At 52.5% G+C, this 23,897-nt stretch overlaps 1 protein-coding gene and 1 long non-coding RNA gene across 8 annotated transcripts in view; one reads left to right on the top strand and one right to left on the bottom strand.

Moving 5' to 3' along the window:
* SLC13A3 (solute carrier family 13 member 3) overlaps positions 1–11,107 on the bottom strand; it is a 74,710-nt gene extending 63,603 nt beyond the window's left edge. For both annotated transcript variants that reach the window (XM_047853579.1, XM_047853580.1), the window contains exon 1: positions 10,984–11,107. In XM_047853579.1, coding sequence (XP_047709535.1) covers positions 10,984–11,094 — 111 coding nt within the window. In that variant the 5' untranslated portion in view covers positions 11,095–11,107. The remainder of the gene's footprint in view (positions 1–10,983) is intronic.
* Positions 11,108–11,322: 215 nt separating this feature from the next.
* LOC125162496 (uncharacterized) lies at positions 11,323–19,592 on the top strand. 6 transcript variants are annotated; one of them, XR_007151054.1, is made up of 8 exons: positions 11,323–11,411; positions 14,682–14,738; positions 15,150–15,368; positions 15,805–15,924; positions 16,921–17,041; positions 18,005–18,048; positions 18,197–18,277; positions 18,630–19,592. It is a non-coding gene; the product is annotated as an uncharacterized LOC125162496 (long non-coding RNA). The 6 variants fall into 6 exon arrangements; XR_007151053.1 differs by having other exon boundaries at positions 17,999–18,048; XR_007151055.1 differs by lacking the exon at positions 18,005–18,048.
* The last annotated feature ends 4,305 nt before the right edge of the window (positions 19,593–23,897 follow it).

Raw genomic sequence — 23,897 nt, 5'->3', positions numbered from 1 at the left:
GAATGGCAACCAGCATGCAGTAGGTGCTCAGTTAATAGTGCTTGACTGAATGTATTCATCACTTGTGGACAGGGCCTGGCACACAGGAAACTAGAAATACCCGTTTTTATTCCATATTTGTTGTGGACACATTTATTAAGCACCTACTGTGTGCCGGGTGTGGGAAGGTGCATTGGTGAACAAGACAGGGTTCCTACTATTTCAGGGCACTTTACTGTATACAAAGCTCTTGGCCCTGGATCCTCACCGTGGCCCCATGAGGTAGGCAGGCCCATGAGACAGATCAGGACACCGAGGCGGGCGAGTGCTCCCCCCACTCCCAGAGCAAGTTCTTGGCCATGCTGGCATCCATCCCGGGTCAGCTGAGGCCACGTATTCCCTGCAAGCACTACTTTGCCTCACTTCCTTCAGGCTGGGGGTCTGCCTTGCTCCTCACATTCTCAGTTCTGTTTTCCATCATCCCCCCGCCCCTACTCTGGTCGAGCTGGCCCCGCTCCAGGCATCCTGGGGGCCGGTGCGGTGCACGAGGCGGGAAGCTGGCCCCTGCCGCTGAGGCCCGACCCGTGGAGTTTCCAAGCCCCTTTTCACAATGACCCTCCACTGCCCACAATCCCTCACTTCTCAGGCCTCTGGGGCTCCAGGTTTCAGGCCAAGAATAAGAAAAAGACGTTTTTCGCTGATAAGCACTAGCTCACTTAATATTCTCGGCAGCCCCTGGGAGAGGAACTTATTCCATCTTATGAGGAAGGGAACAGAGCTCAGAAGACGCAAGAACCCACACAGTGAGGAAAGGGAGGAGGCCAAGAGGATTCAGGAGCAAGGCTCACTTCCCGTAAAGCACTTCCAGACCTCCGGATTCGTGGGCTCCTTTGGAAATGCGAACGCTATTAAGAATACACAACCAGCAAACGTGAACGTAGCACCTCCTATGTTCTAGGCACAGTCGAAAGTTTCTAAGGTGTATGAGCCAATCTTCACAGCGCCCCCATGAGGTGGGTCCTAGCAGTGTCTTCATTTTACGGAGGACGAACTGAGGCACAGAGAGGCTAAGTCACTTGTCCGAGGTCACACAGTCAGGAAGGGGTAGAGCGAGAGAAGTCCAGGAAGTCTGGTTCCAGGGCTCGTATTCTCATGACTCTGCCCTCGCCACCTCAGAAAGGGATTCTGGGGGCGGGCACCCCAGCCCAGTGATCGTGGGTGGACCCATTTTCCAGAGGATGAAAGCCGAGGTCCGGAGGAGGCCCAGGCCCCACCAAAGAGAAAGGTCAGGAGCGGGAAACGGAGCCAGGCCTCCCGGGTTGACGGTCGGTTGAGCGGGGGTTAGAAGGTGCTCTCAGAACGGGACTCAGTCCCCGGGGTCCCCGGGGTCCCCTACAAGAGGCGGGAGCCGGCCCGTGGGCAGGGTGCCGCACCAGGCGTCTGCCGTGTCCTCCGGGTCCCCACATTTCACGTCCCGGTCCCGGGCGTGGGCGCCCCTCGCACAACCCCCCCCAGCAAACCGTCTACACGTCTGTGTTTGGGGCTGGAGCAGGGAGGGGCAGGATTTGTCATCCTTCACCTTCCCCCCTCCTTCTCCTCCAGGCCCCTGGCCAGCGGGGAAAGCAGCTTGTCAGGAGAGAAAGGTGCAAGCAGCCTGTGAAAGCTCGGGGACAATTGAGGCTGTGGGTGGCAGTGAACAAGGGCTTCCCTTGTTTCTCCCAGCCAAGGCAAAGGTGGCTGTCCCCCGCCCGCCGAGAGTCCCGAGGGCAGAGGGGACAACGGGTCAGCTCCGTCCGCCTGGAGCTGGTCTGTGAGCCGGGCTGGGTGGCCGGGGTTTCGTCTCGCCTGGAACGCCCTCCATTTCCAAACCCTCTCGGCCCCGTGAGGCCGTCTGCAGCCAGGCTGTGTGCCCACAGGCCAGCGCTTCCCCTCGCGGCCTTGGCGCTTGACCGTGCCTGCCTCGCAGGCTGGCGGGGGGTGGGGATCAAAATAAAGAAACACACTGAAGGCAGGGTTCTCAAGCGCCGCACCACCGACGTCTGGGGCCCGAGGACTTAGTCGTGGGGCGACCTGGGCACGGGGGGATGTTTCACTGCACCCCTGGCCTCCACCCGCTAGATGCCAGAGGCAACTCCAGCACAGCTGTGACAACCATTAATGTCCCCAGACTTCGCCAGCCGTCTCCTGGGGAGCAAAATGCTTGAGAATCCCTGATTTAAAGCGTGACCCAGAGCCTAGAACGTAGTAAGCGATTTGTCTGTGAAGTCAGCCAACGTCTGTCGAAACCTTCACAAACATCATGGATTATCATCATACCTGCGTATAGAGAAAACGGAGGCACAGAGAGGCCAAGTGACCGGTCTAAGGTTACACAGCCTATGAAAAAGCCAGGATTTGAACCCGAGCGGCGAAAGCCAAGCTCCTACATGTCATGCTTGATCCCCTGTGTTCGTTCCTGTCTTCAGAGAGCTCCCCGAGAGACTTCCGAACTCCTACTTGGGTCAGGATGACAGGTGTCTCTTGGGAAGCTTTTCCTGATGTCCCCAACAAGTCTAGCGCAGCAGTCCCTTCCTTACCCCTTGCCTCCACTGAACCACGAAGGAGTGTGGGCTTTCAGCCAGGTAGACCCAGGCTCAAATGCCACTCCCGGCTCATTCAGTGACTGTGAGGTGTTGGCAAGTGGCTTCGCTTTTCGGCCTTGACCTGCCCACTTATAAAATGGGTCCATTACCCCTGTGTCACACATCGTGCCTAAGAGCACCGACTCTGGAGCTAGAGTGCCAGGGTTTGGGTCCCAGCTCTGCCACCCCCAAGCCTTGGGAGCTCGGGCAAGTGACTAAACCGTTCTGTGCCTCAGTTTCCTCGTCTGTAAATGTGGACGATAACAGCACCTGCCCCGCAGAGCCGTAGGAAGCGTAAATGTGCTAGCTAGAGGATCTTGAGTGCTTTGAGCTGTGCTGGAGAGGTGTTGGCTGTGACTCTTAGGAGCCTCTGGGGGAACAGAAAAGGGGCCATGAATTAGGCCTGTGGGGCAGGACATCGACAAACTTGAATTCGTTTCCTGCAGCCTCCCAGGGACCAGCACATTCCCGTAGGAGCGCTTAATACAATTGAAATCAAACCCCACTTCCTGGCCCACCCTGGTCTGTGCCCCTGCCCCAGGCCCTTTTCCAACCTCTTTATCGACTGGGGATCACCGTTCGGTCCTGTGTGTCGTGCTTCCCCTGACCCGACAACACAGGCTCCTTCCCCTTCGTTGCCCCTCGCCTGTAAATTTCAGGGACAGGCAGCAGGGCCAAGAGCCTGGTACCCCTATTATGCAGATAACGGTAACAGCCAGGCTCCTTTATTGAGCACCTACTATGCATCAGACACCTTCAAGTCTTCCCGGCAGGTTGGTGTCATTATGCCCACTTTGCAGGTGAGGAGACTGAGGCTCAGGGAAGGGAAGGGACTGGCCAGGAGGTGCTCTGAACTGTGGCCTTGTGCGTCTCTTTCCTGATGCGTCCTAGCCGGAGAGGGTGACTCGGGAGCGCGTGCGTGACTTGGCTTAGGCCCGGCCGGGTCCGGCCTTGCTAAGGTGCTGACTTTGTGTCTTCGGGGTCTGGGGGGTGTCAGAACATCCTGCTCATCAGTCCAGAGGGCACTGTCCTGTTGAGTCTGGTCAGGGGACGATCTTGCTCCCTGCTGCATCACCAGGAATTGCATCGGCCTGTTTACACACCTGGCTGGAGCTCCGGGAAAGTGGAAAGTTGGCCGGGCCTCAGAGGAGCGGTTCCGAGGCCCAGGGGCCTGTGTGGGCAATGGGTCAGACCCTCCGGGAGAGCATGTAAGGGCATAGATGAGGGTTCTGGGGCCACCGGGCTGGGAGAGGCCACGAAAGCCCCTCCAGGCCCTCTCCAGGCCTCAGTCTTCCCAAATGAAAAAAAAAAAAAAAAAAAAAAAAAGGAGATCTGGGAATACTGGTTTCAGCTCCAGTCTTCCACAAATGGGCAGCAGTCTGCGGTTTTTCAAAGTGCCTGTTTTCCAGGCTCAGTCAGTTAAGCATCTGACTTTGGCTCAGGTCATGATCTCATGGCTCACGGGTTCGAGCCCGGTGTGGGGCTCTGTGCCGACAGCTCAGAGCCTGGAGCCTACTTCAGATTCTGTATCTCCCTCTCTCTCTCTGCCCCACCCCTGCTTGTGGTTTCTCTCTCTCTCAAATATAAACATTTGAAAAAATTTTTTTAATTAAAAAAAAAAGTGCACGTTTTCTGAAATCAGAGATACCTAGGTTCAAATCCAAATTCATTCATTCACTTGTTAACTGAGTACCTACTATATGTCAGATGCTGTCCTAGGCACTGGGGATGCTGTAGGGAACAGGCCATTCCCTTACACAGTCTAGCTGGGGAGGCAGACGGGGAACATATAATGACCATTTCAGATTGGGATGAATTCCACGAAAGAAATAAAACAGGAGGCTGGTTTAGAGAGTGTTTGGGGGGTAAGGAGGACAAGCGTTCTTGAGAAGGAGTAATCAAGGAAGACTCCTCAGAAGAGATGCCATTAGAGCTAAGACCTGAATGACCAGAAGGATCCAGAAGGATCAGGAAGATCAGGGGCAAGGGCATACCAGGCAGAGAAGACAGCAAATGCAAAGGTCCTGAGGCAGGAACACGCTCGGTAGGTTTGAAGAACCCAAAGAAGGCCTATGAGGCCGGATTACAGTGAGGGGAGAGTGTGGGAGATTGAAACAAGCATGTTTTCTAGTCTCTGAATTTGATGCTCTGACATCTTGGGACCTTGTTAACCCTGGAAGTTCAGCCCCTACCAGGGCTAGCTAATTCCTAGAGATAGTAAACAACGAGTGTGAAGGATTTTTTGTTTCCTGTGTTAGATAGGGAGGTCAGGGAAGACCTCAGGGAGGTTCGTCTTTGAGCAGAGGTGAATGAAGTGAGAAAGGAAGCCTTGCAGATAGCTGAGGAAAGACCAATTCAGACAGAGGGTCTTTGCAAGTGCAAAGGCCCTGGGGTGAGAGCAATTTTGAGGTATTTAAGAAAGAGCAAGGTCGATGTGGGAGCAGAGGGAGCGAGGGGACCAGAGCTCCTAGTTAAATGCTCAATAAATATGAGCTGTTCTTATTCTTTGTTGAGGGCCCACATGATCTAAGCAGAAGTAAGGGAGCTTGACCTCTCATTTCCCTCACCCTGTATCTAGAAGGTAGGCTCAGAGACAGAAGGAAATAGTGTCAGATGAAACATGATGGCTGGATCAATGGACAAAGAGAGGGGGAGGAAGTTCACCCCACCCTGTCACTCACTCACTCTGGGCCTCAGTTCCCTCTTTGCGGAAGTTGAACTAGAGTGATCCCCAAGTTCTGGAACATCGTGACAGTAGCTGCAATAACAGCTGACATTTACTTAAGTATTTTTTTTAAATGTTTATTTAGTTTTTGACAGAGAGAGAGAGAGAGAGACAGTGCGAGCAGGGGAGGGGCAGAGAGAGAGGGAGGCACAGAATCCGAAGCAGGCTCCAGGCCCCGAGCTGTCGGCACAGAGCCCGACGTGGGGCTCGAACCCACAGACTGTGAGATCGTGGCCTGAGCTGAAGGTGGACGCTTAACCCACTGAGCCACCCAGGCGCCCCAACAGCTGACATGTATCGAGTGCCTACTAAGAGCCAGCACTTGGCGAAGTGCCTCAAGCATATGAACTCATTTCAGTATGATTAGACCCAATCTCCGTATGAGTAGACTGAGGCTTAGGACTGACCATTTCAATGCAGCTCATTCCGCCAAACACCACAAGCGTCTCCCCTTTTCCCCTCCCCCAATTAGCCTCAAAGATCCCTCCAGGAAAAAACCGTGTAAAGGACAGAACGCAAAAGAAAAAATTTATGTGTGTCTGAGATGCAGTTTTTGCACACGAACTTATTCGTCATCACGAAATCCTGGGAGGAAAGGACTATGAGCAAATCCATCTATCAGGTGGGGAACCATTTCAGCGGGGTGAAGACACTCTTCGGATTCTTTCCTGCCTCTCCCTCCTTCCAAAACAGAGTCTCAGTTTGGTACTGACTTGTCTTTACCACCTCCCTTGACCGCTTGCCTCCCCAAGCGACACAGAGAGGGCGGGTCTCAGGCCCTCAGCTTCGAGCGGGCAGGAGGATACAGCCAGAATTCACCAACACTGCAGAGGTATTTATTGCTACTCTTCTTCTATTAGCCACTTGTGATCCTGGTTTTCCCATACATGGTCTTGGCATTAAATTTCCTTTTTAAGTCACTGTATATAAGTTTTTTGAAGAGGAGGGGAGGGGGGGGGGTAAGGCAGTAGTAATGTAAGAAAGAAGGGGGTGGTGACAGGAGTATAGTAATACTGGGCGGGGTAAAGGGGATCTGGCAAAAATGTTGTGGGTGGTATTTGGATGATGGAAGTTAAATCAGAACTTAATCCATTTGGGGGTTCCCTGTCCAAGCTCTCTGGGTTCAATGAGAGGATACAAGTTAAAAGCAGCAGGGCAGTATCTGGCCTGAGAACTTTCTCGACCCACAGGGCGGGGTCTGTGGGGTTTTCTGGGAAGCCCCTGTTAAGGGAAGAGTCTGGGTCTCTAAGAACCCCGGCCATCCTATCTTCCAAGACCCAGGACCAAGAGAAGTGACCAAAATAATGTTCAGTAGCTGTGCGACCTCAGGAACATTACCTAACTTCTCTGTGCTTTGTTCTCCTCATCTGTACTAATGGGGATCATCATTACTCCCTCTTCTTAAGGCGACGGAAAGAGTAAATACACCAAAATTTGAAAGGCGTGTAAGTCAGCAAAGGATAAGTGGGGAAACACTTTGATAGTTATTAGAAACCACACTACGTATGGTGCCCCACGGGACAATTTCTGTATGTTCTCTTAATTAAGTCTTGTAAAGCCCTTGGGAAGGGTGTGAGTCCTCACTTCCCAAATGAGGGAACCAAGGCTCAGAGATGCAAAGCCTCCAGTCTCAGAGTTTCAGAGCCAAGACCCAAACGCAGGTCTTCTCGGCGGTTAGGCTGGTGCTCTGTCCATCATTTGACTTCTCTGGGTCTCCGTTTCTCCAGCTAAAGCACGGGAGAGGTGAGACATGCCTTGAGCACTGAATTTAAAAGTAGGAAGTAAGGGTACACGCACAGTATATGATTTCACTGGGCCCAAATAATAACCAGGGAGGACGGTGGTCTTGTGGCCACACTGTCAGTGAAGACAATGAAGCCCAGAGAAGTAAAATGACTTGCCCAGGGTCACAGAGCAACTGGGCAATGGGAATCCAGTTCTGATTCCCAAGACTCCAAACCGGGAATGAAATGACCATTTTTCCTCATCACCCACCTAAATGCCACCCACAAGAATTAGGAAAATGCCAAAGGGCCTCTGACCTTGCAGGTGCACTACCGTTGCCTAAAAAATTCCACCATCTCAAAAAAAAAAAAAAAAATTCCACCATCTCAGAACAAGTCTGCTGCTAGCCAGACTTGATACCTTTGTGCAAATTAGGATGGGGCGGGGCGGGGGGGGGAGCTCTTCCTCAGGCAGATCTAGCACTGCACCAGGATACATCGATTGGCAGGTAAAGTGCAGGGTGGTTCAATCTCACTGCCAACCCGAGGCCCCTTGCGCAGTGCACAGCCTGTGCGACAACACAGCTTGTAGCAGTCCTGCCTAGAATATCCCCAGACTCCTCCTCTTCAAAGCGTCCTTAGAAAGAGTCACCTGTGAGTACCCACTACAAGAGCTCATCCTGGCCACTGGTCAATCTGGCTACATTTGCTTTCGGTGGGTGTGGGTTGTAAGATAGGAAAGGGGACAAGACTTCCCTGCAAACACATGGGGCTAGCACTCCCTTGCCAGCTGCTTTAACAGCCTCATCTATCCCCACTGGCCGCCCAAGGCCAGTCCCTAAACTTCCCTCTCCCAGAATGGCCACTCTTGGAAGATTTTGGGGTGGTCCCTCCAGCAGCATCCTGACCTCCTAAGTCTCCAGCACTGTTGTAGCAAGAGCCAGGATCTCCAGTGGAACTGGAAATTGCAACCACTGAATTCCAGAAGGGCATCCCACTCCTTTCATCCCTGCTGACAGCATTCCGTTCCAAGCCAGGAGGACATAATGTAAGAATTGTTCCCCCCCCCTCCCATCCGCTCTTCAGATTAACCCTGACCTCCCGGCAGACCGGCTCACCAGCCGCCGGGGGGGCGGGGGACAGGTGCCTGAGGGCCAACCCTGTCGACCACACAGACTCCCAGAACATCAGAGGAGTGGTGGCTGGGAGCCATCATCAGGACCCAATGAGGGGGAGATGGCCAATGCCCAAGCATCTCCATCGTTTTTCCTGATCTGATATCTGCAAAGTTTGGGGGGAACCCATGTGTACAATATAACCTGCACTGCTGCTGGTTCCAGAATTTCCATGGGACGGAGGCTCAGAAGTGGCAATGTGATGTTGGGAGTGGGAGTGGACACCAAGGACACTTGCCTCGAAGCTACATTTGCACAGCAAACAGAAAGTTTTTGTTAGCCGCCCCCTGCCCAGGCTTTGTTTGGGGAGGTTAGCACAGGGTTGAAACTGGTTAAGATTACTACAGAAATTGTCTGGAAGCTGTGTTTGCCTAGCACACCCACTCTTTGCTTTAAATGTCTGCCCCAGATCGATAAAAACGGCAATGTTCTCTGTTCAATGTTCTCTAAGGATGTGTAATTCACATTGCACAGCAGGTTGAGAAACATGTCAGTTACTAGCCAAGAATAAAATAATGATAAGTAAGTAAGTAAGTCTATCATTATCAGGGGTGAGGCTTTGAGTATGGGATACAGATCTTTGAGGGAGGCTAAGACACTCCCCCCCCCCCCCCAAAGAGCCAGACCTGCCTCCGGGGAGGCCCTCATTTATCAGCCACTTAAAGAGGCAGTGACATCTCAGGCCACACAAAGCGTCCCCACCAGGATCTGCAGGGAACACGAAAGACTCTGATTCAATCACAACTGAAGAAAGACTATACGGTGCAATGAGGCGAAATACAAACCCTGCATTCTGGCTCTGTACAGGCTGTGTGACCTCGGCAGGTCACCTAACCTTGCTGAGGTCCATTTCCTCAGCTGGCCAGTAGGGATGCTAACAGTAACCGTCTCCCTGGGTGCGTGCACATTATATAGGACGATGCCTGAGAAGCTCTTTGCACGGCGCTTGGCACATACTGAGCGTTAAGCACTCAACACAACACCTTACTTATCGGGCCTACCACCCACCCCTGCAGAAGGTCACAGGCTCTCTGCACCTGCGCACGTTAGGATTCCCATGGAAGTGGCTTCACCGCGAAGCTTATGGAGCTTAAGCTTCTGAGCCCCTCCCCAGCCCTATACTGAATTTTCTCTTTGTAAATCTGTGTGCTTTTTCTTAAAAGGCACTTCTCAAATACTGTATGCTTCAGGCCCCATAACCCTTGGATCCGTCCCTGAGTTCATGGATGTTGCTAGAGGGCAGAGCAGACAGAAGCCTGCAGAACCCCCTCCTGAGGAGAAAGACCCTGGGTGTTTCTGTCTTTTCTTCCCTGGGACTCCACCTGGGACATCACAGACCCCATCCGTCCTCCCCCTAATGATGCCCCATAGAGTGAGGCAACTTCCTCGCTCAACCTTGCACATCAATTCTCAGAAGCCAGCACCACGAGGGCCCCATTTTACAGACAAGGAAAGTGAGACCCAAAGAAGAAAGGGGGTTGGACTAAGATCCTGAGGTCAGCGCCTGGCTGGGAACGGGACGGTTTTCGAAAGTGACGTAATCCTTATTCGGGCATTTGTTGTCTTTCTCTCTTCTATGTCAAAAAAGTCGAAGCGTTTAGGTAATTCCACACTAAAGACCATGTTTGTACATCAGCTCTGGGTCTCTCTGGCACCAGCTGGTATCACCTCCTCACTCCCTGTGCCCAATGAGGACCCCTTCCTCCAGGCAGCCCTCTCCGAATACCTCTCCCAGCTCCCCTGGTCTCTGCTGGCAGGTGCTGGGTAATGTACCTCTAAATGACACCCTCTCTCTGCTTTTATTTTTTTATGAACATTTTGTCTCACGTTGAGAGATAGTGAAAAAACTTCCTGGAGGTAGGAGCCTTGTCCTATGCCCTCCCGTGACGCCCCAGAAGGGCTGGGTACCAGTGAGGGGCGCAATAGGGACCTGTGACACCCATCTTCGCCCAGCCCCCATTGGTGTTGACTTTCATCATGACATTCCTGACCTCAATCTGCAGCCTTTGGTCGAGGGATTGCTTTCTTTGAGAGCGGAGAAACCGCTCCAAGCCAGGGAATGGATCCCTGCTCAGCTGCTAGCCATGTGACCCTGACCAAGTCACTTCCTCTCTCTGAGCCTCACTTTTCTTCTCTAGAAAAGGAGATAAATAATCCTCACCCCCTGAGGGGCACTGAAAGGATGACATAAAGCGACGCGCTTTAAGGCAAAGTTTAGCGCCGCCTTAAAAGTTTAGCGCCAGGCTCCAGGGGGTTCTTCCAATCTCGGCCTGCTCGCAGCAGGTAAGGGGCCTGGCATCAGACCAGCCAGTGGAGCAGCGGGCACTTCCTGTGGGCCAGGCTCAGTTCGAAGAGAGGTACATAGATTGCCCTATTTAATATCTGCCCCAACGCCGTCGCTGCCTCCACTGTTACATCTGGGCAAACCGAAGTCCAGCGGAGCTAAGTGACTTGCCCCAGGCCCTTCAGCTTGGCCTTCGTGAACAGTTCATTGGGATCATCTAGGGAAGCGTTCAACCCGGCGCCCCGCGCGCCGAGCCCAGCAAAGAGCTCCGGTAGACGGGGGAACCATCCCGAAGGCTGGGCCGGACTCCGGCTCCAAGGCGCGGCCGGGAAAGGGCCGCAGGGGGCAGGGCACAGGGGGAGAGGGTCGAGGGGTGGGGGTGGGGGGTTCTGGTGAAATCGGTCGGGTCTGGGACCTCGGGGGGGCGGGCCGGCGGGCGCGCAGGACGGGGGGCGCCCGGCGGACGAGGCGTTACCTTGGGCGGGAGGGCGAAGACCACCGGCAGCAGCGCGAGCGGCGTCAAGAGCAGCACCAGCAGCCGCCGCGCGCTCCACACCTTCTTGGCCACGGTCGCCAGCGCCGCCATATCCGCGCGATCGCCGGGCGGACCGAGCCAGCCCGGGACTGCCCGCGCCCCGCTCCCCTGCTCCGGCTTAAAGCCCGGGGGAGGGCTCGGGGAGGGGACTGCGCTCGGGGGCCCGCCTTCTCCTGCCCCTGCAGGGTGGTGCCTGCGCCCCTGGGCCTGGGGACGAGAGGCCCGGCAAAGTTAAGGGAAGTCAGGCCCAGGAACTGGGAATCAGACTCCGGCCCTCCGGGCAGCGTGGCCTCGGGTGTAACCCGCGGCCGCGGCCACACCTTTTCCACGCTTTTTACCGCCCCCGTTAAACGGTTGGTAATGACCAGGTGAGGAGGAAAGCGCTTGTCAGCGTTCCCCTGGGTTTGAATCCGGGCTCTGCACAGTCTAGCCGCGTGGCCATGAGCAACGGCCTTGGAACCTCGGTTTACTCGTCCAGAAAGTGGGGGCGATGATGATCGCGGCCTCTACCAGACAAGAGGTCTGTTGGGAAGGTTGAGGGAGATGGCCCGCTGACGCCTGGCACGACGCCTGGCACAGAGCAAGCGCTGAGCGGGGGTCACCGCTGTTGATTTAGTTTCTACTTGCTCCCAGGGTGGGTGAGCCGTCTGGAGATCGGAGCCCGGAGGCTGCTGAGTGATACGGTAGTTGCCTCCTTGGCTTTTAAAGAAAACTGTGAAAGTGTTTCCCAGAGTGTTTGCATCATTTTACATTTCCACTGGCAAGGAATCCGTGATCCCGTTTTTTCCACATCTTTGCCAGCATTTGGTGTTGCCCCTACTTTTTTGTTTTAGCCCTTCTGATAGAGGTGTAGACACATCCCCTTGTGGTCTTAGAGGTTTGAGAGTGATTTATATACGCCGGATACGATGGGCGGTTTGCAAACACTTCCTCCCAGGCTATCGCTTGTCTTTCCATCCTTTCAACAAAACCAGCAAACACGGAAAGGGGGTGCCAGGAGAGGAGGCTCCTTACTAACCGGGGAGCACACAAGTCCCAGCCCCCTCCTCCACTTCGTCTGACACCACCCTGGGAAGGAAGCTGGCACACAGGGTCGTAGCCCGGTGAGGATCGAAGTCGGGGCTCCTCACTCAGCCTGTGCTGGGGGGGAGCGAGCTCCCATGTTTTCCCCATGGTGTTCAGCTGAAGTAGAGAAGGTTCTGTCTCAAAGTGGTCTCTCTTGGCTGAACTTTTCCTGGCCCTTTGGCTACAGAGCGCTCGCTTTCGTCAGGGCTCTTTGGCAGCCCCTGCTGACATTTCCAGGTTGCCTGCGGCTTCCAAGTCTGAGATAGAGTAGGCAGAAAGAAAACCCATCACCAGGTTGTTCCTTGGGTCCCAAGTCCCCGCCTTCACCTCTCCACTCTCTGAAGTATTCTTGGGTACAGCATTCCCAATCGTCCTCCGCAGGAAGAGTAGAGAAAACTAGGTCTGCTCCACCTTCCCCGGGGAAGCCCCTCTGTTCTTATTATTTCCTTCTTTCTACTGACTTTGGGCTTATTTGTCTCTGTTTTGTTTTGTTTTGTTTTGTTTTTCTAGCTTCTTAAGCTAGAAATCATTGGTTTTACACCTTTCTCCTTTCCTAAGATGAGCATTTGAAATATAAATTTAACATAATCCAGGAAAAATATCTTCAAAACTATATCTGACAAAGAACTCGTATCTCTATTCTAAAATCTATTACGACTCAGTAATAAGAAGTTACACACCCCGATTTCAAAATAGGCAAAATATTTCAAGACACTTCACCAAAAAAAAAAAAAAAAAAAAAAAAAAAAAAAAGACCTACAGATGACCATTAGGCACATACAAAGATGCTCAACATTACAAGCCATCAGGGAAATACAAATTGAAATCTCAGGATGATACAAACCCCCTGGGCTAGCAAAGTTAAACAGAGGCCAACGTGAAGTGTTGGCCAGACTCTAGGGCAACTGGAAGCCTCACAGATGGCTACTGGAAATGATCACTTAGCCAACCACTTTGGAAAACGATACATCAGTATCTTATAAACACCCGTCTAGCTTACCATTCGGCAATCCCGATCAGCACGGTGTGTACTCAGGCGAAATGAAAAATTCCTTCCGGAAGAAGGAAAAGCCGAGTGCAATGGCTCCAAGGCAGGAACAAACCGGGTGGCTTAGAATGATCCAGAACCTGGGATGCAGAGGTGTGATCAGAAGGACAGCCAGCAGCTAGACAACCCAGGATCTTGAAAGCCTGGGTGAGGACGGTGTACCCGCGCTATGATGATAAGGCAACCACTGTAGGGATTTAAGCAGAGTGGCATATTCTGTTCTCATTTGAAAAATAACAACCTAATGGTGGGGCGCCTGGGTGGCTCAGTTGGTTAAGCGTCCGACTTCGGCTCAGGTCATGATCTCACGGTTTATGGGTTCGAGCCCCGCGTCGGGCTCTGTGCTGACAGCTCAGAGCCTGGAGCCTGCTTCAGATTCTGTGTCCCCCCCTTCTCTCTGCCCCTCCCTCACTTGTGCTCTGTCTCTCTCTGTCTCTCAAAAATAAATAAATGTTTAAAAAAATTTTTTTAAAATAACAATAGCATAAAATTCCCCCATCTAAAGTGTTCAGGTGAATGGTTTTTAGTATACTCACACAGGCAATCGTGACTACAATCAGTTGTAGAGAACTTCATCACCTCAAAAAGAAACCCCATATGCATTAATGATCACCCCAATTCCTACCCCCAACCTCCCAAATGGTAGATAGACACTCATCTTTCTGTCTATACAGATTTGCCTGTTCTGGACATTTCACATAAATGGAATCATACAATATATGGTCTTTTGTGTTTGCCTTCTTTTACTTAGCATGACAGATCAGTGCTTTGCCCCTTTTAACGGGGCAAATAATATTCCATTGTGTGAATAAAGCACATTTTATTTGTCTAGTCATCAGTTGATGGGCATTTGAGTTGTTTCCATTTTTGGCTATTATGAATAATGCTTCTGCGAACATTCCTGTAAAAGTTTTGTAAGGACATGTTTCCAGTTCTCTTGGGTCTACACCTAGGAATAGAATTGGTGAGCCATTTGTTAACTCTGTATGTAACCTTTTGAAGAGTTGCCAGACCATTTTCCCAAGTGTCCATGCCATTTTAGAGCTCTCATGAAGAGCGGAGGAGGGTTCTAAATTCTCCACCTCTTTGCCAACACTTATTATTAACCGAGTTTTTCTTTTGTTTTTTTTGTTTTTTACAATGGCCATTCTAATGAGCATCCTTTTCACTGAAAATTTAAATGCTTTGGGGCACGTGGGTGGCTCAGTCAGCTGAGCATCCAACTCTTGATTTCAGCTTAGGTCATGATCCCAGGGTCTTTTCAGAGCATGGAGCCTGCTTAAGATTCTCTCTCTCTCTCCCGCTGCCCCTCCCCCCATTCGTGCTCTCTCCCTAAAAATAAATAAAAATAAAAATAAAATTTAAACACTTTTCATTCAAAGATGGCGATATGGACCAGAAAGAGGGGCAGTGCCCGCTTCCTAGGTGGGTCACGTTGCCATGCTGCCCGTAAGCCCGTAGGGCAAGTTATTTCCCAATGGGCCCTTGGCAGGCTGTGATGAAACTTTCTCCCATGTCCTTTCAGATCGGGCTCCTGACCTTGAGCAGCTCCATAACCGGCTTCATCAAAGGTTCCAACCAGGTTAGTGTCAGACAATCTCGGATAAAGGGTAAGGCTCCGGAGGGAGCACTTTGGACATTCAAAGCCCGGGGGTGGGAAGACAGTTTTCCAAACGGGAAAAACTATTCCTGGGGACTTAGTCCAGCTGACGTCATAGAAACTGTGGTCACTCCCCAAAGCCTGATGGAGGCAGTTGGGACCAGGGTATATTGCTCCCAGGGCCCCTGGACTGGCTCCCTTGTTCTGGAAGGAGCTAAGAGATTAAGAGGACAGTAAGTACTTAGTATCAGGGCAGAGGTTTCCCTATTATTCCAGTGGCTCAAATGGAATAATAATAGTAATAATAATAATAATAATGGCGATATACTGCACTCACTATGTGCCAGGCACTGTTTTCAGCACTTTACATGTTTTAACTCATTTAATCTGTAGGATAATCTCTACACATTCCCTGCGTCTGTCGCCCCGCATTACACAAAGCGACGTTCAAATTCCAGCCGTACCGCTTGGCTTCTTATGCAACCCTAGACAAGAGCTTTAACTCCTGTGGGCCTGTGTCCTTGTCTGGAACAGAAACACGAAGGGGGCGTACCTCACAAGGATGTGGGGAGAATTAATAAGCAAGGCCGTGGTGCAGAGTGCCTGCACATAGTAAGTGCTCAGCAAGTGACAATTATTATCATTTAGCTCGTGGCAGATTTTACTTTCCCAGGATGGCACCTATCTCTCTCCCACCCTACATGCGCCTCCCATAGGCTCCTCTTAAACGTGATGGACGCTCTTCCCACTGAGGGTCGGGGGTCCACAGAGAGTCAGCAAGGCTCCTAACGAGCAGCCAGCAAGAGCTAACCGGCGTATGAGCGAATGAGCCTTCCGATGATTCCAGCCCCTAGCCTTTGGGTCCTTCGGCTGATGTCCCAGCCGTGGCGGAACAGGAAGCAGGCATCCCCGTGCTGCCCTCTCCAAAGTTCTGACCCACAGGATCCGCGAGCGTAACAAACGGTGGTTTTATGCCATTAAGTTTTGGAGCAACTTGTTACAACAGCAATAGGTAACTTTTACTACCGCTGTTATTTTTCTCACCCAGCGTGAGCAAGTAGGGGCAGAGCAGCAGAAGAAGTGGTCAAACTCACAGAGGAAGCAGGTGGCAGAGATCGGCCAGGACTTGCATAGGCCGAGTCCTCAAAGAAGAGCCTCTAACGGGAAGGTGAGTCACACAACACGAGGCCCCTAGTTGGATGGCTTGTGGCTCCAAGGCTGGACCCACGAACTCCCTGTCTTTGTTTCTTCCCCCTTTACGCTGAGAAAGAAGTAGAATGTGGGAGGAAATTCTTTTTTTTTTTTAAGTGTTTTTATTAGTAGTATTTATTTTTGAGAGAGAGAAAGAGAGAGAGAGAATGAGCAGAGGAGGGGCAGAGGAAGAGGGAGACACAGAATCCGAAGCAGGCTCCAGGCTCTGAGCCGTCAGCCCAGAGCCGGACTCAGGGCTTGAACTCATGAACTGCGAGATCATGACCTGAGCCAAAGCTTAACCGACTGAGCTGCCCAGCCCTCACCCCATCCCCCTGCCCCAAAGTGGGAGGAAATTCTTAAAGAACTTCCACAGTTGATGGATGGTCTGACCAGCGTTTATTTTCATTCCCTACTAGGCTTGTCTGTTAGACGGATGAGGAAACTGAGGCTCCGAGAGATTAAGACATTTGCCCGAGGTCACACAGCTAGTGCACGACAGGGCTGAAATTCCAATGATCCGCACCGCCACTGCCCCTCCCCATTTCTAAGAGGAAAATAACCATCGATGTGATCGACTGATTACAGTCACCAGCCCAGCTATTAAGGGCTTGCTATGTGCCAAGCACTGTGCTGGGCACGGACGTGAATGATCGAGCCATGCCTAGCTCTTTGGCCTGACGTCCTACCCGCTTTCCCTCAATCACTGCCTGCCACCCTCTTCACGACCTCCTTTCTGCTCCTTGAACATGCCAGGTTCTTCGCACGGACTGCTCCCTCTGCCTGGATGTCCCCCCCCCACATCCCCCCACCATCCCACCTCAGTGGCTGCTTCCTTCTCACGTGGGTCTTTGCTCTAACGTCACCTCCTCCGAGGCGCCCCCCCCAACCCTCAATCTACTGAAACGTAACCTTCCTCCACTCTGCGTCACGCACTCTATGTCGAGTCTGCCCCGAGTTCTTTCCTTCACAGCATGAGTCATCGTTTCAAACCGTTCCCTACTAGACTAAACTCCATGAGAACCGGGAGTCCTCATTAATCCTCACCGTATCCCCAGTGCCCGGAACAGCACCTGGAACATAGCGGAGGTTCCGTAAGCATTGAAAACTTGAACCTGTCTTAAATTGTTGCACTTTATTATTGTGAACATCAACCAAAATCATGACTACCACTTATTCACAAGTCGTTTTTTAAGTTTATGTACTTATTTGGAGAGACAGAGTGTGGGTGGGGGAGGGGCAGAGAGCCAGAGAGAGAGAGAAAATCTCAAGCCGACTCTGCCGTGCCAGCCCAGAGCCTGATGCGGGGCTCGATCCCATGAAACTGTGAGATCATGGCCTGAGCTGAAATCAGGAGTCAGACGCTTACGTGACGGAGCCCCCCGGGCGGCCCACGTCCACAAGTATTCATGGGGCGCCTACTGTATACACCAGGTGTCATTCTGGGCGCTGGGGCTACAGCAGTGAACAACCAAGACAAAGGTCTCTGGGCTCACAGAGCGTCCCTTTTATTTGCTCTGTCATAAGATAAGTGAGTGAAATACATCACATATCCCACAGTGCTTAGTGCTATGAAGACAAATAAGGCTGGGGGAGGGGAGAGCATGCTGGGAGTATGCAGGCACCAGCTTCCCACTCCCCCTCCATGGAAGGGGAGAACTCACAGCCTCCCCGCCTGCCCCCCGCCTCGCTGAGCTGCACCACTATCAGCATCTTTCAGCATGACATTTTGGTCAGGCCTCCATAGCTCCAAGAGTAACATTGGCTTTGAATCCAAGGGCCGGCAGGTGGGCCTCAGGCTGGGGGTGGGATTAGTTACCCCTTTTAGATCCCTGGCTGGGTTCAACCCGCTCGGCCTTGCAGTGGGGGGCCTTTCCTCGCTACGGGGAAGGGGCAGGCCCAGAGTCCCCCGGCCTGGAACCGCGGCTAACTCTGGGCTCTGGGCCACCCCTAACCTTCTGTGTCCTGGGCAGAGGGTGAAGGTTTACAAACACGAGGAAGCCTTTGATCAGCACCAAATCCCCAGGGTTCTGAATGTTTTTTGTTCTAAGCTGCAGGCCGGGGCCACACTGTGCTTTGCCTCCAGCAGGGAAGACTGTGGGTAGGTGGCACGTGGCGAGGGGGGGGCGGGCAGTGGGAGGGAGGCTCATGTGGCCCCATGAATTTTCTTTCCCACAAGCAGGCTAGGCTTGCACGAGGGAATTCCACTGCCATCAGGAAATGTTTACAGAGCACCTACTACCTTCTAGGCACCACTGTAGAAACCGCGGCCGGAGCCGGGGACAAACATGGCCCCCTGCCCACGGAGCGAGCAGGATGCAAACGAGCAGGTGAATCTGAAGGATAGCAGGTGCTGGTGAACGGGGTGGAAACAGAGCTGGGGAGGGGCGGGGAGGGCTGGGGAGGGGGGTGTCACCTTTTATAGAGGGTGCTCCCGGGGGACCTCTCACAGCGGTATCCGGCGGAAGCCTAAAGGAAGTGCGGGAGGAGACCACATAGAGGTCTGCGGGGAACAGTGTCGCAGGCAAAGGGAACAGCAGGGAGAAAGACCCTGAGATAGCGGCAGGACTGTCTGTTGGAAGAACAGCGTGAGCAAGTGGGGCAGAGTAACAGCAGAAGGGGCCAGACACACAGAGGAAGCTGCGGGCACATTGGCCAGGCCTCGCACAGGCTGAATCTCAGTCCAGGGTTCTCACCTTCTGGCCCTGGAAGAGAAGGGGCTGGAGACTGTCTGCCGTGGCTCCTTCACCTTGATCTCAGGCGAGAGGCCTGTGCCGCCCGATATGCCAGCCCGCCCCGGGGAAGGCAGCCAGAGGCCAGTGACCCCGCGTGTGGCTTGCGGGGACGGGGATCTGTATCTGTTCTGGTTAGGAATGTTTTTGCTTCGAGTGATAGAAAACCCAACTAAAGCAGCTTCGGCTTTGAAGATGTTTACTTATGCAAATAATAAGTCAGGGAAGAAAGGTCCGAGTTCCCGCGGACTCACACCCTGCCCTTTCTTGACTCCTTTGTCTTCCCCTCGCCGGTGCTTTACCGTCGGCCTCCCGGCCCCAAAATGGCTGCTGAACTTCCACTCATCACCACTGCATTTAAAGGCAGGAAATTCTGGTGCGGGTGTGTTGGGGTCAGGGCATGGAGCAAATTCTCACAACCTTCTCCCTTTCTGTAAGAAAGAAAATCTTCCCCAGAAGCAACTTCTGCAGATTCGCTTTTCTGTCTTAGTCTTATTGGCCAGAAAGGAGCCACGTGCCCACCTGTACATCAGGGACCGGTCTGACCTTCCCTGAGATGAAGCCATTCTCACCTAATAGATACCTGGACAAACAGAGGTTCTGTCCAGAAGGAATAAAGAGTGTGGCTCTGGGTAGGCAACAGACAGTGCCCGGCACAATCTCTATCATTTACAGGCTGATGACTAGAAAAGTCGCTTAGCATCTCTGAGACTCAGCTTCCTCATCTGTAAAACGGGTCCATCTTACAGATGAGGACACCGAGGCTCAGAGAGGCACGGTGAGGGGGTCCCTCATCATGTAGCTGGTAAGCAAGGAGACGTGGGATGGGAAGCCATCAAGGTTCCGATTAGACAAGTGACATAAACTGGCTTTACAAGGGTGCCTCTGGCTGCTTTATAAGGAAGAACGTTTTGGGGGGTCAATGGGCAGGGCAGAAACAGTGGGGAGCAGTGGGGAAACCATTGATTGCAGCAGAGTGCAGGGGGAGGGGAAGGGGCTCCAGGGTGGTAGCTGTGGGCTTTCTCATCCCAGTAGCTTCTTTGGGACCCAGCACAGAGCCAGACAGAGCTGGGGTGTGGAATAAATACCCAGTGAATGAAGGCGTGAGGAAGGGAGAGAGCGCATGACAAAATTCGGGCAGGAGGGAACCAGACATCCCACGTCTTTGCTGACTGTAGCCTGGGTGATTTGCACGGTGCCTGCTGCACGGGGATGCTTCGGTGTTGGGCGGATAAGTGAGCCAAGTTCGAGGTAGGGAGATAGGACGAAAAGAGGAAGAAGAAGAGAAAGGAGGGAGAGAGAGGGAAGGGAGAGAGAAAAGGAAGTGGAGGAGGAGAATGGAAGGGGAAGGAAGCGCCCCTGCATGGATAACAACGGTAACTTGGCGACCTCTGCTGGCCAGGACGGCCACTCGTCTGGGCTCAGGAAAGGGGAATTGGGTCCTTTGGAGTTGTGGCACTCTGAATTCAGGACTCAAGGAGGAGATTCCCAGGGCCCTGTCAGCTGGGCTCCCACAGCCGGGGGTTCCAGCGGTCAGTGGCAGCCGGGTGAGGACCAGGATGAGGTGAGAGAGCCTCTTACCAGGGCACTAATTCGAGGCGGCACCTAAAAACCCAGTAATCAAGACAAACATTTTAATGGAGTATCTTGGCAAACGACGGCCCACAAGCTGCCCGCCTGGTTTTGCAAACAAACTGGATTGGAACCAGGATCAGGATTCGGGTTTCCTTTCTCGGTCACAGCCGCGATTACGTGCGCATCCCTTCACTAGTGCAGGGGTGCACGGGTCCCCTCGGCCGGCACATGCGGCGAGCATGGTCAGCTCCCCTAATGAGAACACTGAAGAAGCATTCACTATGCCCAACGTGGGTGGCTCCATGCTGTGGCCCGCAGTCACAAGAGCTCTTTAAAAAAAAAAACTTTTTTTTAAATGTTTATTCACTTTTTGAGAAAGAGAGAGAAACAGTGCGAGCAGGAGAGGGGCAGAGAGAGAGGGAGACACAGAATCCGAAGCAGGCTCCAGGCTCCGAGCTGTCAGCACCGACCCCAACACGGGGCTCGAACTCACAAACCGTGAGATCACGACCTGAGCCGGAGTCAGATGCTTAACAGACTGAGCCACCTAGGCGCCCCACAAGAGCTCTTTTAAATGTTCTGGAAGATGTGGGCGTGTGTCCTCTTCAGTGTTGGACACATCTCAGTATCACATCACATTTCCCCGGCTCTGCTACTCACTAGCTGCGTGGCCCTTGGGCAAGGCTCCATTTCTCTGTGCCTCAATTGCCTCCTCTGCAAAATAGGTTGATGCACGCAAAGAACTTAGTAACCACTCAGTAGCGAACGGCTGTTGTTAAAAGTGGAGGTTTGAATCCCAGCCCTGCAACTTGTGTGACCCTAAGACATGATAGTTTGCATTGCGAAGCGTCTTTCCCGTCTGTAAAATGAGGTTTATAAGCCGCATCTGGGAAGGTTCCAGATGGAATTCACACAGAGCTGCCAGTGCCGTTGGCTCACCGCTGCAGAGGGCCAGCTGTCCCCACGTGGACTTTGAGGGATCTGGAACTGCAGAGGATTGCTCGGTCCTTTGTGAGATGCTGAATGAGGGGCGGAATCCACCGCTCGCCTGGGACTGTGCGATAATCCCTTGTTTCCCATCCCGAGCCAGGGCCTGAGTACATAGATGGACAGTTCTCCTGGGAACATGTGTGGCTGCTCCAGGACCCCCCTCGCCCTCGATGCCTGCAAACGTCATGGTAGCCTCCCTAACGCTGCCGCCTCCGCCGTGCTGGCCACCGTGTCATACGCACCAACGGGCCCGAGCGGATCGCTGCACGCTCGCCAAGGCCTCTGCCCCAGGCTGCCACTGTCGCAGACCCGGCCGGTTGCAAAGGCTTTTCCCTTCCCCTCCAGCCCCCCTTTACCGCCTTTTCTCCCGATGTGATCCCTTGAAAACGTAAATGAGATGTGTTCCTGTTTAAAACCGCCAGTCGAGCTCGAGCTCGTGACAAGGCTCCGAGCTGGTCCTCACCCACCTCTCTGATCTCACTTCCCGCTCTTCCTCTGCTCTGCTCGCTGCGAACTGGCCACTCTGGCCTTGCTGCCCAGGGATGCCCCTCCTTTACCAACTTCGTCCCTCATGGGTCTCTGCCTGGGACACGCTCCCCCACCTCCCGGTTCTTTTTTGTTTTAATTAAGAAAAAAATAAGTTGAGACAGAACGCGAGCAGGGGAGCGGCAGAGAGAGAGGGAGGCACAGAATCCGGGGGAGGCTCCAGGCTCTGAGCTGTCAGCACAGAGCCCGACGTGGGGCTCAAACTCATGAACCACCAGATCATGACCTGAGCCGAAGTCGGACGCTCAACCGACTGAGCCACCCAGGTGCCCCCGGCTCTCCTTCACATACCAGTTGTAATGTCACTGTTTCCTCATTGAGTAAGGGCAGCCTTAGGTCCCCCTCTATCTCCAGGGCCCCGCACGCGGCGAGCTCTAGCTATTTCCTGACTTACTACCTGCACGTGTGTGCCCACCAGTCATTCTCACCCCGAGGCAGACAGCTCTCAGTCACGTTGACAGTATTCCTTGAAAACATCATTGCCCCTGGGGCCCTTGAAGTTCTTGGAAAATAACGTTATAGAAGGTCAAGATATATCAAAAGTGTATCCTTTCCAGCATCTCGTTTCTTAAAGGATCAGTGGAGGCCACACGGGCTTGGGAGCCAGGAAAAAGTCTCCCTTGCCACCTGTGACATCTTGGACACGTTCTCCATCGATACACTGGGGATGCTACCTTAGAGTTGTTTCAATTCCAATATGAACACTCCTGGGACAGTACCTTGACGAGTGATAACCAGGCAACGATATTCACTCTCCTGTCTACTGGTCACCAGTACCCAGGAAGGGAAGTTTTCATTCATTCCTGGGCATCTGCCACAGGCACAGGGCTGACTATGGTGAAGGAAACCCACAGTCCTGGACCCACGGAAATGCTCACTGCCCACGTACCCAGTAGCCAATGATACTGGGCACAGAGAAGGCACTCAAAGTACTTATTTGCTGGCTGGCGCAGACAAGGAGGAGAGGTACTTTATTATACCTCCCTCCCCGCAGACACACATCTCTGGGGAAGAGACTGAGGCTGGGAGGGGTTTTAAGTGCAAGCTAATTGGCGGCATTTTGCATCTTTGCTGTTTTCCTGCCCCTTCCCTTAAACCAGGCTTTATCAAACTAGTCATTTCTAGGTAATTTCACCTCTTTTGTTCTACGTGCTTACTATCTGTGATATAAATCAACTCACTTTCTTTTACTAAAGGAACTTAAACTAAAAGGAACTTTAGATCAATCACTTGTCTTAGTCACAAGGTAATCATAGAAATACGGAGCAACAAAAGCAAAAACAATGCTGCATAAAATCACATAAATTCCAGTTGCCTGAAAGCTATGAGCCTGCTTTTTTAAAACGAGACTAATTGGAGTTCAGCAGTATTTTTCATCTTTTTTTTGCTAAGACCCTCAAAAAGAAATGTCTTACATCAAAACCCAGTAGATACCCTGGGTATCTGTACGTCTATACATACACTTGAAACAAGTTTTATTAAACAATACACGTAAGGCGCGCTGATATTTTCTATTCTATGATTCTACTTCATTTTTATTTTTTACGTTGATTTATTTTTGAGAGAGAGAGACAGCGCGCGCAGACAAGGCGCAGAGAGAGAGGGAGACACCGAACTGGAAGCAGGCTCCAGGCTCTGAGCTGTCAGCACAGAGCCCGACGCGGGGCTCGAACTCACGAGCTGTGAGAGCATGACCTGAGCTCAAGTTGGACGCTTAACTGACTGAGCCACCCAGGCGCCCCTCTAGTTCATTTTTAAAATGCTGGCTGTATCCCATTATATTGGTTTCAGGGGGAATATGTCATGTACACGACAAAAAAACTGCCGGGTTAGCGGGTTGATAAAGATATCCGTCACCAACTGAGACTCTGTCCCCACATCACCCAAAAGACAGAAGAGTAATGTTCTCATCACGTGGTTCAACGTTCTGCAATGCCATTGCCCAGGTACCTGACATATATGCGGCCTGGCCGAAGAGGAAGCCCGTTCTAAATTTCTTTTAAATACCCAATTCTGCCTAGAACTTGTCTTCTGTCCACAGTAAGCTGTTGAGAACAGCCGACCGCAGACGATAATGACACTGAACAAGCATGATCACAGACAGCAC

This window comes from Prionailurus viverrinus, chromosome A3 (genome assembly GCF_022837055.1).
Source record: "Prionailurus viverrinus isolate Anna chromosome A3, UM_Priviv_1.0, whole genome shotgun sequence".
Taxonomy (NCBI): Eukaryota; Metazoa; Chordata; class Mammalia; order Carnivora; family Felidae; genus Prionailurus; species Prionailurus viverrinus.
The sequence above is the reverse complement of the archived record's forward strand: the minus strand, read 5'-3'. Positions and strand labels throughout refer to the sequence as shown.